We start from the raw sequence: 16,021 nt of genomic DNA on the forward strand, positions 1-16,021 counted from the left end.
AGGACAATTCACAAAGCGAGTTTCAGTCAAAGAATCCTTAAATGTTTTGACTCCAGATACCCTGCATGCCTTTAGGCTATGCAGTGTCTTGACTTTTTTGTCTGTTGGAGCTAAACCATTAGCAGATACAGCCGCAGCAGGCAAGTTCAAGGTGACTCTGAGGCTTGTGTAACTCAACGTGATGTGCACCTGCCTACAGGCTTCTAGCAGGGGGGAGGCGTGGGGGGGGGGGGTGTGTGAAGATGAAGAGACTTTGGAAAAGTGTTGCAAGGCTAACATGAAAGTGACTATTTTCACTCTTTCCATCCATTTATCTGGGCTTCAGGCTCTGTCTTTTTACGTTGGAAGGCCACCTTAATCACAAGTCTCTCTCTCCAACATCTTCCTTCTTTGAAACAATAAATGTTTTTTGGGATGATAAAACCCATGGACCCTAGGCCGATAGATGACAAATCTAGCAAAGAAAATTAAAATAACATTTATGAATATATTACTTTGCAAATGGTTCAGAGAATATATTTTTTAAGCAGCAGCGGAACTTCCGCCAAGAAATGAAAAGTGTTTTGTCGTTGAGTAGTTGCAACAAAACTAAAGAATCCAGTGTTTTCTCTTCCTGACAGCAATCATTGTTGTTCTGCCGGGGGGGGGGGGGGGGGGGGGGAGCCAACTGAGGGCCCCTCTAAGAACGGGTCTCCAAGGGCCGTCAAAGCTCACACCCAGCTAACGAGTTGCGAAGTGAGATCAGATAAGAGCTGCATGGGTCACACATTGAGACAAGGAAGCCCTTCCACACCCCGCCACTCGTGTCACCTCTGCCAGCCTCGATAGCGCCTGTCAGGGTCTTATTTCCCCTTCATCCACCCCACAGGGCAGACCCCTCTATGCCCCCCCCCCCCCCCCCGTAGGCAAACCACGCAAAGGAAACCAGAGGAGACAGAAGGCCGGTTCCGAGCCCTTTGCCATGGGGGACATGCTCTCTACTAACATCCAGTCCGACATCCAGCAAAACTGTTGTTTTTTCCAGGAATGGGGACGTCCTAACCCCAGTAACCCAGTTCTGCCACGTTGTTGGTTTTGCTGAGAAATTGTGCAATTCATCTGTCGCCATAACTGTAAGTGTTACTAATCAATCATGTTATTAATTATGCGCAGTGCTTGCTTTGGCAAGCTCGCAGTGATATTTAACCAGCCATGTTAGAGACGGTTCCCACGTATACAGCTTGAAATAGCCGTCACCGGGGAGCAGTAGCCACTTTCATATCGGCCATGTTGGATCCAATCCTAAGTAGGCACTTGCTTTCATCCCAGGATGTGAGGAGTGGATACTGAGTGATCGGCCAGGCCTGCGCGGCCCGCTCTGATCCATAACGGAGTCCCGATAGAGGAAATGGATGTATGTGAACAAGTCATTCATATCCTTCATTAATATGGGAACATCGTCCAGCAAGATCATAAAAATCTGTTTTTTATCATAAAATGGGATAAAATTTGTAATGGTCTAATAAAACCCCAAAACCGGGCTGGCGGTTGTAAAGCCTAATTTGAACGCTCAGCGTAATTCACCCCGTTAACGACATTTCCTCATATCTTGCTCTACATCTCGCTTATCCGACTTCGAGATTAATTTCTCCATAATGGGTTTACGACTTATTCTACGTGACTCTCTTTTTCCCCACTCCCCACACCTAATTATAGCTTGTTCCTCAGATCGTCTGACGTTTAGGACGAGTGACAAAACATTGCAGCCAGAGAGGCGTGGAGCCAGATTCCATTATGATAATCACTTACTGCTGCGGTGCGTGACACAGGAAGGAGAGGGGGGGGGGGAGAAGAAAAAGCAAACACTTCAAAAGCTGGAATTACTGATCACAATGCCCATATTGTAAGGGCTTCGTGGACGACTGCTGGTGGGAGTAAAAGGAGAGGACAGTGAGAGTTTCACATGAAGAGGGAGGGGGTGGGGGGGGAGGACTTGATGACATGTTTAGATGGGGAGCTGGCATGGTGAGGTAGGGGAGATCTGTTCTCACGTGGGTGCGCCAAGCCATCGCTCTCTCGTTTTAAGCAGCCGGGGAGAAGGCAGGGGAAGGCCCTTTGAAGAGCAGCGCCATGTTTGGACACGGTACCATCCCTGATGGAGCTAGACATGCTCGGGAGGCGTGTGCAGGGCAGGTACTCATTGCCTCAGCCTGGGAAGACAAAGACGGGCCCCAGGCTCTGTGACTTATAGATGTCAGATGTTTATTTTATGGCGCGGCCCTTCGACGCAGAAGGGAAAGGATGATCGAAGAGGGTTTGAGAAACGAGGATATTGTAGGGACTTTTCTTTAGAGGGGGAAGAGCAGGGGGGGGGGGGGGGGATTATTCATTCATTCCTCACGGATATTCCAAAACATTTTCTTTATGCGAACATCTTCTATTCTTCTCGCTGTCCTTGTGCTGTCTCTCTGTAATTGGAGGACCTCCCAATAGCAGAACTTTTCGAGCTTCTACATTTGCATGCAGGCCAAGACCAATGGCGGGAGCTTCAATCCCACTTCAGTCCCTCCCTTCCCCAAGGTCGGTGCCTTGGCCCACAGCCTGTCGACCGGGCCAACTGTCACAACTCTAACGTCCATCCCAGCCCTTGAAGTTCTGCTGCAGACACTAGTGAAACTAGACGTTTTATGAGCCTTAGTAAAATCACCGTCACTGGACAGCTGGCCCCAAAAGTTGCTGACACATACAAACAGAAACCAACAACCTTTTTTTCAACAAGTTAAAGGGAATTGACTCTTTAAGGGCAGCTGCTATTTGTCCGAACAATAATACCTCTCTTGTCGTCTCTGTGGCCGGCTCTCAATAGCCTAATTAAGTTGTCTTTTGTTGATTGAAGGGACATATATTTCTTTAAATAAAGCGCCAAACTTGTCTTTGCCCGGGTATATGTGAAAAAGCTCTTTGTGCCGGGGCTGACAGAGGACTTTAGCCTGGCTGTATTTCCCTGGAAACCGGCAGGGGGTGAAAGGAAGGACAGCCAACAAGGAGATCATCTTGGCCGGGAAGCCTGCAGGTGAAGTCCTTGCCATAGCTCAACTCAGACACAACACACACACACAGATACACCGCTGGTAACACACTGGCTTTAGACAGGTACTAGGGACAGAACAGGAAACCTGTCTTTGAGACACAACAGGTGCCCTTGACCTTAACCCAACACCGAATGCCTTTCCGTACTTGTTTTCAAATAGATCTCAAGTGTTTCACCTCATACCGCAGATAGTGGATGGGACAAAATGAAGGGCAGGAAATGCTCCACATCATTCTCATTCTCGTCTCAGTCATCCCGTTGGGTGAAGAGGGTTAAACTATTCTAGTAGACTTGGGAGTCAGTTGTCCTTCTTTCTATAAGTGGATTGGATTGGAAGGCAGGTGATTGAAAGTAGCTGAAGTGTTTACCCTAGCAACACCCGCAAACACACTCCCATCAAACCTCAGCCAATTGACTGCAGGGTTGTGTTTTCATCTCATCAGAGTCTGCCTAATATATAATATATATACATAGAAATCAAAGAGACGCTGTCAGGTTAAATCTCAGATACACCCCTCACAACTATAGTGGTTGAGAGACATTTACACACTGTCGCACATGCATGCACGCACACACGTGCACACACAGATAGACATACACACATATAGTGTGTGTATGTCAAGTAGTAGCAATCGAGAGCGGTCATGAATCCCCAGTCCAACCTCACCGCCAGACGTTATCTGGCAGTAAATTATGTTCTGTAACATTGTTTTCTGAAGAAATATATGATGCTTCACAAACCAGTCTAAAACGGTTTATTATTCGACTTGTGTAAAGATTTCGAAAGTCGTTTCCAGGAGATGAATTTGAACCCTTATAGGATGTGACTAATGGCTTTACCCAAGTGCGTTCCTAAAGCCAATAAATTCAGTTATTTACTGTAATAACAGCACTCTTCCAAACCGTCTTACCTCAAGTATGCATGTTCCCGCCGGCGTGTTCTCCTTGATGGAAACGTTGTAGAAGCTTCTCCCGAACACAGGCTCGTTGTCGTTCATATCCTGGAGGACGATGTTCACCACGGCGGTGGAGGTCAAGGGTGGTCTCCCTCCGTCCGTGGCCACCACTGTCACGCTCGGCTTGGGGTCCTTCTCGTAATCCAGCTGGGACAGGGTGGTGATGATCCCGGTCTCGGCGTCGACGCTGAACCAGTCCCACTGGGTCTGCTGGTCCCGCAGGAGGCTGTAGGTCACGTCCCCGTTGGGTCCCTGGTCCTTGTCCCTGGCGGTCACTTGCAACACGAAGCTCCCCGGGAACACCACCTCGGGGATCACCTGCCTGTACACCGGCTGGTCGAACAGCGGCGGGTTGTCGTTGACGTCCACCACCTGAATGACGAAGGAGGATTCGGCACGGAGGGGAGGTGTGCCCGAATCGGTGGCCATCACTCTCAGCTCGTACATGTCCCTCTCCTCCCTGTCCAGGATCTGGTCCACGCAGATCAGGTAGATGATGTTGTCCTTGGTGGTCAGGGCGAACTTCCCGTCGCCGCCCTCCAGGGACACGTTGACGTTGGCGTACTCGCCGTAGTCCGGGTCGGTCACCGAGATGCGGGCCACATACTGGCCCGGCTGCGCTCCCTCGGAGATGCGGGGGGAGCCGTCCTCGCTGAGGAAGATGATGGTCATGGTGGGCTGGTTGTCGTTGTAGTCCCGCACGTGGACGGTGACGAAGGCGTTGGTGACCTCCGGCTGGCTGGCGTTGTCTTGGGCCTGGACCACCAGCTCGTGAACCCTCCTCATCTCAAAGTCCAGCGGCTGGTTGAGGGTGATCATTCCCGAACGAGGGTCGATGACAAAGTAGCGGTCGGGGTCGCTCTGCCGCCGGTTGATCTCGTACAGCACTAAGCCATTGTTGCCCTCGTCCGCGTCGGTGGCGAACACCTGCAGGATGTTGCTCTCCGGGGGCAGGCTCTCCGATATGATGGCGTGGTAGCGGCTCTGGTTAAAAACGGGAGCGTTGTCGTTTATGTCCTGCACGGAGATGTCTAGAGTCATTTGATCGGTTCTTTTAGGGGAGCCACCGTCAAACGCCTCAAGGGATAACGTGTAGGTGGACCTCTTCTCTCGGTCAAGAATGGCGTTGACCACCAGGTCGATGTAGAGGACCTTGTTGGTGCCTCTTCTCGTCTCCAGAGTGAAGGCCTGGCCAATGTTGCCGTCCTTGACGAGGTATCCCTGCGTTGTCAGCTGATCTCGGTCGGCGTCCACGGCCGGCTCCAGTGAGAACTTGGTTCCGATGGCGGTCTGCTCTGGAATCGTGAATGTGGCGTGCTTCTTCGGGAAGACCGGGCCGTGGTCGTTGATGTCGTTCACCTTGATGGTCACCTCCACCGTCACGCCGGTCATGGTGACCGCGATGAAGTTGTACCGGTCCCGCATCTCCCTGTCCAGGACCTTTGCCGTCTTAATGATGCCCGTGCTCTCGTCGATGTCCAGGTCCGTGCCCACGCCGGTGCCCTCGTGGTCAGAGATGAAGTAGAGCGAGGCGGTGGTGCCCGCCGGCAGCCCGGCGCTAATGTCGCCCACGATGGTGCCCGCTGGTTGCTCCTCGTCCAGTTGGAGCTCCAGGGCGCCCAGAACCAGGGGGGAGTGAAGTGTGAGCAGCTCCAGAGCCATGTACGCCATTAGCAGCAGCATCCTGTTCCAGCAAGGGCCACGGTGCACTGGGTTCATTATAGAACTTCCCCAAACCCTTGGCCACTGTGTTCACACTGGCTCCTTCGTTTTGAACCTACGGAAACACAAACGGGAAAAATGGAAGTGCTGAGCAAATTATAAAACCGACAACAACAGAGAAACACAGGGACACTGTTTAATTTCTGTGTACGACACTGTGAGTTATGGCAAGAAAAATACGTTAAAGGCTGTTAAAGCTTTTCCACATGTTGCTTAGGTCTGTCCTCGCCAACCACAGCGCACCTAGTACACCTTGAGAATCACATTTTCCAGCGTCTCTTTCACATAGTGCCTCAACACCCTGTTCTCTTGGCATGCGAGCGCTCTCTAACTCGACTAACATCAGTACCAGGGTGCTCTGCGTGTTACTGGGGAGAAGGCCTCTCACAGGCCCTGCACTTCAATTGTGATTACGGTGATAAAGGTTTCCACTTTCCTTTTTCCCTCAGCGGTGAGCTGGTGATGGAACTGCACGACCCGGGTGGAATAATGATTAAGGTCTTCTCGACCATAGACTCCTTTTCTCCCAAAGCGATTGAAAGATAGACTTTGAGACATCGAATTATAACCCCGAATGCATTTCAATCAACAAGCGTAGTCTGAGGCTTGAGTGTCAGACAAACATGTATGTATGTTATGCAGATCTAAAAACAGGGGAGTGTTTGGGTTACAAGGCTGAAACAATAGACATTGCTTTGGTCTGGCAATGGAAAGACTCTATGGCAGACAATCTGTAATTTAGTATTGGAGGACATGTGAGGCAATGTGGGATTTGTTAGCCAGGATTGTGACAATCTGCCAAATCATCCGCAACCACAGCGAGTCTGGCACCAGAGACCCTTTGGTGTCTAATTCATTAGAACAGCGGACCTGATTCCATTTGTGTGTGGTCGTGTTGGGGGAAAATCAGATCAGAGGTAAATGAGTAGACAATACAACCACATTAGTTAGCATAAGCATCGATAGGCCTGGTTAGAGACTACAAATAAGAATTCCCCAATTAAACCTTTAATCCTCAGGGAATGGTACTTCATAGCAAAAGTGCATTTTATTATTTCCATTTTGCTTGATTGTTTTAACATTACAGTCTCTTAGGCCGCCCCTGCAGGTTTAGAGTGAATCATTTAAAAGAAGAACAGAACGCTGTGCATGTCTGGAGGTGCCTTCTTCATGGTGGATGCTTGTTTTGAGGTTTGAGGTGGTATTTATGTAGGGTGTAAGTGAGTGTATTTCAACAGAGGTCAGGTGGTCCTTCTGGTATAGTCCTGGTTGGTGTGAATATTGTTGGGTGGAGGTGTCGTTTGAAGGATGGAGGTGGTGGGTGCGTTCAGGGTGGTGGCGGAGGCATTTCTCCAGGTTTTAGGTGGTCAGTCTCCCAGGTGGTGCTGGTGACACAGTGTGAGGCGACAGGGTAAAGGAAGCTCTAGCAGAGAGCGAGCGTCGCGGGGCTCCATGCTGTCTACCTCTCTCTCTCTCTGGCTCGGCTGCATTGTAATTGAGGGCCACTGGACGGCGGCCACAGGCAGACGTGGCTTCCAGAGCTAATTCAGGTCTGCCAGGACTCTGTGGAACCGCAACACTGAAGATGCTAACTTTACCAGTCGCTGCTTGGCTCGGGTTCCACCAACCCTGGGGGGAGTCGACTTTTCTATTTAAACGTCGAAACGGAGATGCAATTGACATTTGCAGCTTAACCAATGTTAATTGGAAGCTGTTTCCTCTCCCCTCTCTCTCTCTCTATATTTGTATATATCAGCTACTGTACTCCAGTAATACTATAGTGCAACCTATGTCCACTCTCCCGCTTTCTGAATGTATACACATATGCCCATATCATCTCTGGTACTGCAGTAACGCTTGAGGAGAGTTGAGGAAGGAAAAATGACGGTAAACTAGTCCTGAAATGCTGGAAATGTACTCGAAATGTGTATTTCTTTACGAAGGTACAAAGGACACGTTCTCAAGGCTGGAATCTTTGTTCGAATGCCACAAGTGAAGTTAAGAGCTGGTTGGTGGGGCCACGGGGGCTGTGAGGCCCGGCAGCAGTGGAGAGGGCTAATGGATGTAGCAGAACCACTAGGCTAATTACTCCATGCCAGGTTAGCCCGTACAAAGACGAGAAGGAAACACACATGCACACACATGCACTCGTATACGCACACATGCATGTGTAGTCGCAGAGATTCTGCACACATGCATGCCAGCACATGCATACGTGAATACACACACACACAAACACACACAAACACACACATACACACACACACCGCAGCTCTGCACTCACATACATATGCTCACATGCATGCAACACAAGCATGAATTCAAAGACGCATGATACACATGCATAGATATACGCTTATGAATACCCCACAAATGCATGGGCATGTACACACACAAACACAGTGTTTAACTGCAACTAGAAGAAATTTAAGTATAGTCTCTCAATGTGTTGCAACACTGAGACAATGTTGGGAGAGCAGAAATGCTGGAGTATGTGGTTATTTATTGGTTGTTGTCAGGCAGCAACTATTTGTTCCCTCTATTATAACAGATTCATGATGAGTGAAGACTGCAAATCTGAGTGGATAACTGAATATCACGATGATAATATTACGTTGTGGCCAAGCGCTAATTCAATAATTACCAGAGCATAATCACCAGTGCAGAGCATTTTGTTGCAGTGCTGTTTAAGTCTATGTTTACACTCTGAGCATGTCCTCCCATCGCGATGAGTCACAGCGAACGGGAAACACACAGGCCTTGACCGAGCACAGCCTACAACAGCAAGCCAGGGGTACCATTATGGGATGCTTTCAAGTCTGTCCTCTGTCCTGCTCGCAGCCATTCAGGAAATGCTTGGCTAAGACAAAGTGAAAAGCCTCAAATGAAAGTTAGAAAAAAAAGTGTTTATTTTTACGCTCCTTCAAATTTAAAGCGTTGTGTGTTTGACACCTCGGGTAAATGCGGTTGTTAGCGGGAATCTAAAGACGGTGACCTACATTCCAGGGAACCTTCTGAACTTGATGGAGAGAGAGCTTGCAGGATTTACATGCAGAATGAATCCAGTGTATGAATTCAGCTCAAGATCATCCAGGATTCTTTATGGGAATTACTGAATCTTGCGCTCTGGTCGCTGGCAGAACAGCCCCTGCAGCACTAGCTGCTGACTAGCTAGTGTTCTCTGCTGGCTTTGTTTTACATAATGAATTGAAGTGTTGTTAACTCTTAGTTTATACTGGTCTGTGTTATACAGTATGTCAGACAGCTTGCTAATTGCACATAATAAGTTAGCGTGTTTCACTTTGTTTTATTTAACACAAACATACTTTCTGTTTAACTTTTTTTTTACGGAACTCGCCTCTGCGTTGGCCAGTTCCTCGACACGCTATATGTTAAAACAAGGACCGGCTGCCTGTTGGCATTAGCCAAAACATCCATCACAACAGTAGTGCTGCCAAGATCCTCGTTACACACCACGCTTTGAAAGAACCTATGCATGTTTAAGTTACGCTTATTATTATCTGTTTAGAGAAGTTCTAATACAACACAGACAGGGAAGATGTGTGGTCGCATGAGGTTCACGAATCCGTATCAAAACAGAACTTGGCAGACAACTCGCCATCCCTCCTCATGAACATTGAGATCATAAACCTTGTCAATAAAACGTTTTGCTTAAATAGCAAACTAACGACCTTAGGGACCTGCCACCACTATCAGGGCTTTCACAAAGAAAAATATCTATATCAAAAGCAGCGCTTTACCTCGGTCCAAAATACATTTTGGTGACTGGTTTGATAAATATGATCACAGAGCCTGAAAAGGGCTTTCACATTCCATGTCCTGGTTCCAGTCTGCTTCAATAAAACTGCCTGAGAGTCACAGCCATGCTGTCACTTGGAGCATTGAGGCCGGGCAATGAGACACTGAGTCAATGGTGGAAACAGCTGGTTGAACAACGACACAAAGACTAGACAGGCCAGCTCTACAAGCTACACATGGGATAAGGAGAGAAGCTTCACAGTTAGGTTTAGGGTTGGAGATGGTTAAGTGTATTAGGTTAGAGATAAGTTTAGATATAAGGTTAAAGAGGGTTTAGTTTAAGTATTAGGTTAGATATGGTGAAGTTTAGGTATAAGGTTTTAGATGGTTGACTTTAGGTGTTAGTTAGTTTAAGTACAATTTAGGTATTAGGGGCATTATTGATGGTTAAGTTACTATTTAGTAGGAGATGGTTAAGCAGTTACGGGATGAGGGGTAAAGGGAAGGGATAAAGGCAATGCCTCATGGGAATGACCACCAGAAGAGATCCTCTCGTTACATCGCTGACGATAGAAAGGCTCGACTGGATAGAAATCTGAAGTGATGAGTCTGTACAATACCCTGCCATTCGGCATGCCTGCATGCGATCCTGAGAGACCATTACTGACGTGCGGGCATCCAGAGGAAGCCATCACAGAAAGCCCTGTGTGTGCTCTGTGCTCTGCCCCTCTGTGAGGAGGACATAGAACCCTAATGCACCTCATTTCTATTGAGAGTGGATGAAGTGGAGAGTGGCAACTATAGGATACGCAAGGGTTAGTCCGTTCCCATGGAAGAACACCCGGCGGTAGAAATCGCCGGGATCAGCAGCTCAGCTTGTGAGATGTTCCCCATTACAAACACACACACGCACACACACACACACACACACACACCTCTGGGCCTTTGAAGAGGACACCCATGTGATCATGTACCATCGGCATCACTCCAAAAACCCAGGCATCAGGTTTTGAGAACAGCGGCGCAAGGAATGTTTTGACAGTAGAGCTACGGAGCTACAGGTCAGAGGGCAGTGTATTAGATATGCCGGCAGCAGAGAGGGGCAGATTGGTAGCTATATTACAATTCTGTAAGATAATGAAGGGAAGGCTCTCAGGCAGGGGATTTTGATTGGCTGGGACTATCGAGGCCTGTTGGGTAAAACCTACGAGTCCAGAGTAATATGCTGAAGCGACTGAGGTGTTTGTCTGCTGAGGCAGCCGGAGAAGTTGGTCGTATGAATCTAAATGTGACTGAAATAGGAAAGAAAGACTGAGGTTGTTCTAGTCTTTCTCGGAACTAGGGGACCTGGTTAATTTCCATGATGAATCAGGAATGTTTGGGAATAGGATTTGATTATGGATGGCTGTGTCTGAAGTTAGTTACGTTTGGGCATTAGGTTAGAAATTGTTAAGTTTAGGTACTAGTTTACAGATATTATGCTAGAGACGGTGATTGTGAAAAACAAATATGATGTGAGTCTATTAAATATAATAATAATTCATGATTTAATAATAGGTCATGAGTTGAAAGGAGGTTAGGTTTAAGTAGCAGGTTTGAAAAGGGTTAAATTTGGGTATTAGCCAACAGAATTAGGATTAGGAGTTTGGTATATTTCAGGTCGGGGGAAGGAATTGGGGCAAAGTATGATGGGAGTAACTAAAAGATCAGTAGTTGTACAGCCACAAGAGGTACTGTGACTTTACTGCACAAGCAGCTGGTTTTACTGTTCTAAGACAAGCCTTCTCATTATGCCAACTTTGAAGTGTAATCAAAGGATTACTTCATCCTACACTCAACCAAAAGTGTTATTTATTTGACTGATTTGAAAAGCAGGGGGAAAAAGCAGCCTTGAACTGCGGTAGAATCTATTAGCCTAATATTGCATCACTACCACTGCTGTTTCTAGATGCTACTCTAAATAATTCAATCTAACGTGATATGCAATGGAATATGGTTCAGGAACGCGAAAGGCATAATATATTTTAAGCAACCACAACGTAATCTTAGTTGAGGGCCTAAATCAATTCAGCTGTTATCCAAATTAAAATCTGATGTTGAATAAACGGGTTGGGGGGAGGGTGAACTAATCATCAACATTGCTAGAGAAGAAACAAACCCCAATCCATCTCTTCTTAAGCAGATATGTTGTGTCTGAATACCAATGGTTGGACGTCTTGGACAACAATAGCCCACAGTAAAACTCCCACGTGAGGCTGAAAGTGATGAATGGGTCAAAGTGGAGGGAGAGAGAGAGAGAGAGAGAGAGAGAGAGAGAGAGAGAGAGAGAGAGAGAGAGAGAGAGAGAGAGAGAGAGAGAGAGAGAGAGAGAGAGAGAGGGGCGGAGCGACTAGCACTTTATTGTGCGTGAGGTCCCCTGACTAGGTCCGTTTACTCACTGGCCCCATGGTAACCATCACACTGAGAGGGGGCGAGAGAGAGAGAGAGAGAGAGAGAGAGAGAGAGAGAGAGAGAGAGAGAGAGAGAGAGAGAGAGAGAGAGACAGAGAGAGAGAGAGAGAGAGAGAGAGAGAGAGAGAGAGACAGAGAGAGAGAGAGAGAGAGAGAGAGAGAGAGAGAGCGACACACACACACACACACACACACACACACACACACACACACACACACACACACACACACACACACACACACACACACACACACACACACACACACACACACACAGATAGAGAGACAGAGAGACCGTGCGCGTGTGGACGGATCCCCCGCAGCGTCCTTCTTACTTCGTCTCTCACGGAGGCACAATTACGGTGCATGAACCCGCACCGGCACAGGCATCACAACCGTGATCAAGACATAACCAGCGGCAGCCCCGAGCTTGGCCCGCTGGCCGCCGCGTTCCCAGAGGCAGCCGCGGGACAAAAGCACAGTGCTCACCGGGAGACACAATGGAATTCCACAGATTAACCAATTTAAGAGGAATGTTTAGTTGGGGGCCCCCTGGAATGGTGTGATATGAAAAATGACCGCGGCGGAGTACAATATGTACAGCCGCCTGATAGCAAAGGGTGATATTTATTCCCCCGTAACAGTAAAACCCATCCATTAAGGAGAGCAAACACCACCGTGATGCTCCCACCGCTGCACTCGCGTGTCACTGGAAGGTAAATATTTAGAAGAGAGATGGCGCGTCGGGCTCGTTATTTACCGTCCCGCGGATCAGGGCGCCAGGACGCATCTTTTACCCGCGGGGGGAGAACGCGCGGTCACCGGGTTCACCGGTCTCCGCGGAGCCTCCAAACACTTTTAAAGACCCAAGCAAAGCACAGCAACCCCTTGCAGTGGACGACTCTAGTGTGCCTCCCATCGCTTCATCTTAGCCTAAGATGTATTTTTTTTTAAGTTTTGTTTAAGACCAATAAAAGATGAGGGATGAAGGGGTCTGCCTCGTATGATTTTGTATGTTGTTGCGTTTTTTTATATATCACAAAATGTCATGAAGAAAGTTTGAAGTGTTGCCAAATTTCGGCAGAGGAAAAACAGAAACACGTCTATTTCTAGAAGAATTGTGTGTTAAACGTTTCTTTACACACAGCATAGAGTAGACCCATCACAGCAGAGTGAACGATGTTTGCGTGGCGGAAACTTACATTAATTGGCTCCTTTTCTAATTGCGCTAGGCGGCAGGTCGGTCGGTGGGTATCGCGATAGATACCCAAGCGGATCGCGTTATTCCCTTTTGGACTGCAGGTCAGAAGTGCGAGAAGAGTCACACGTCATATCCATGTCATTAAAAGTGTATTCCTTTTGAACGGCGTTCCCACTTCCAAGCTCCACTTTTAATGTGTACCTTTTTCTGCCCGAGAAACAAACTTCAGCGCAACGTGCTTATCCACGCTCGAAAAGCCGATCAAGGAAAGTCAACTTCTCCAACTTTCTCCTGTTTCACCCGCCTCTCTGCTTTCGTCTCGGGGTGATGTGACCGCGTGAGTGGCGTATCGCGATCATCAGCATCAAGCACAGAGCATCAGTCGATCTGCATCCAGCAGCTTGTGGGCTAACTGGGCCAGGCACGCCGATTGAAACCCAATCCAGCCCAGCGATGGGTCCCTCCTCCTCCTCCCCCCTCCTCCTCCTCCTCCTCCTCCTCCTTCTCCCTCCTTCTTCTCCTCCGCGAACGTATTCAACACGGGGAGAGTCTCAGCCTCCTCCCTTCCTCCGGCTGCTCGTCCGTTCTCTGCTGAGGAGAGCACCACGAGCGCAGGATATTGCTGAACTTTGGTGCCACCATCCTTTGCGAAGAGGAAGTGAAAGTGGAAAAATAAATCAAATTGTATACCTGGAACACCACGGAGGAGCTGCACGTGTGTCGCCCCTCCTCCCAAACACGTTCCTCTCGAACAGGCACGAAGACCTAGAAATTAGGCCATTTGAACTCCTCTAAATTAAAGATCAACTTTTTTTTTAAGGGATCCTTAAGCTTTTCAAATATAATCAGGTGTGTGTACGTTGTGCATCAATTCAGTTCAGTAAGCAGAGGACAAGTGTGATGCATTGCATCAACGCTTACGCTTGTAACTGCGCAACAATAACGTGTGTGAGGGAGTGAGTCAAGTTATGTCACCGAACCTTTATCCATTCCAAGTCATTCTCGTGCTGGATGGTAAATGAAATCTTTCAAAGAGTATTTTTACATCTAATTAGAATCAGAAAGTGCTGGAAGCGAAGAGGGGAGAACCAAATCCCCCAACTCTCTATCTCCTCTCTTCCTCTCTCCCCCTCCCAACAGTCTCTCTCTCTCTCTCTCTCTCTCTCTCTCTCTCTCTCTCTCTCTCTCTCTCTCTCTCTCTCTCTCTCCCTCTCCCTCTCCCTCTCCGTCTCTCTCTTTCCCTCTCCGTCTCTCTCTCTCCCTCTCTCTCTCTCTCTCTGTCTCTCTCTCTCTCCCTCTCTGTCTCTCTCTCTCTCCCCCCCCTCTCTGTCTCTCTCTCTCTCCCCCCCTCTCTGTCTCTCTCTCTCCCCCTCTCTCTCTCTCTCTCTCTCTCTCTCGTTCTCACTCTCTTTGAAGCTGCACTGAGCATGGCTTTAATCTCAAACATCGTCTCTTCCTCCCTCTCCATCTCTCGCTTTACCTCCCTCTCTCTCTCTTCCTCTCATCCACTCCTTTCGTCTCACTCTTCCTATACCTCCTCCTCTCCTCTCCCTCTTGTCCAATCTCCCCTCTCTCTGTCTCTTTCCCTCTCTCCCCCCTCTATCCATCACTCCCTTTTCCATCCCCTCTCCCTCTCCCCCTCATCCCCTTCCTCTCCCCTCTTCATCCAGCAGGTACTCCATGCAGCCGGTTATTGCCGGCGTGTCTGGTGTCATGTGGATCCTGTAAACATCATCATTTAGAGGGAGCCGTGTTGCGGGGGCCACACTCGTATGTCATGTCCCAGTGCTCCTCGTGCTCTGTTGCTGACGGACGGTTCTGTGTTGGCCGGCTGACCCCCGTCTCATTATCGGTTCCTATGGCGACCCCCTCCTGCCGTCCGTCACAGTTTGTAGAGCTATATACCGATGGACACACTACTGCCCGAGTCGTGTCTCGACAGAACCACTGGTATAGTGTAGTCAAGTCTATCGAGAAGTTCATGCTGTTGTATAGTAGTAGTCTATAGTATAGTGTACTGTATAGAATGATATTGTATTGTATAGTGCATTGATCTAATATAGTGTAGTACTATAGTGCCATATAGTACTATATACTATATGGTATATATTCAATGTCATTTGTTCCGGATTTGGCAGCAAGTCATACCCTGACACACACACACACACATAAACACAAGGAGACGCACACACATACATACACATGCTCGCACACACACACACACAGACACATACGGAAACATGCGCGCACACAAACACACACGCACACACACACCTTAACACAAACACACACCAGGTTATGTTCACTTCCCGTTACTATCAGACGAATGTGTCGTGATTCATATTGACTTGGATTTTCCAAGGTGTGACAAGTAATGCTCTCACACACACATACACAAACAAGTGCATGCACAAATACACGCACAGTTTAACACACACATACCAGGCAATATTCACTTTGTTACTATCAGACGATTATTAGACCTTATTCATATTGACCGGGATTTTCCAAGGTGTGAGCACACATGCTCTTACACGCACACACATACACAAACATGCACACACACACACACACACACACACACACACACACACACACACACACACACACACACACACTCACACTCACACTCTCACACACCCACACACCCCCCCCCCCCACACACACACACACACACACACACACACACACACACACACACACACACACACACACACACACACACACACACACACACACACACACACACACACACACACACACACACATTAACACACACACCAGGCAATATTCCCTATCTGTTACTATCAGACGAATGTGTCCTTATTCATATTGACTGGGATTTTCCAAGGTGTGACCATTC

The 16,021-nt window shown here is 48.1% G+C and overlaps 1 protein-coding gene across 1 annotated transcript in view; it reads right to left on the reverse strand.

Moving 5' to 3' along the window:
• LOC132474877 (protocadherin-16-like) overlaps positions 1-13,632 on the reverse strand; it is a 73,114-nt gene extending 59,482 nt beyond the window's left edge. The window contains 2 exon segments of the mRNA XM_060075780.1: positions 3,982-5,803; positions 13,160-13,632. Coding sequence (XP_059931763.1) covers positions 3,982-5,745 — 1,764 coding nt within the window. The 5' untranslated portion in view covers positions 5,746-5,803; positions 13,160-13,632.
• Between the last annotated feature and the right edge of the window lie 2,389 nt (positions 13,633-16,021).

The sequence above is a fragment of the Gadus macrocephalus genome, chromosome 16 (assembly GCF_031168955.1).
Source record: "Gadus macrocephalus chromosome 16, ASM3116895v1".
NCBI lineage: Eukaryota > Metazoa > Chordata > Actinopteri > Gadiformes > Gadidae > Gadus > Gadus macrocephalus.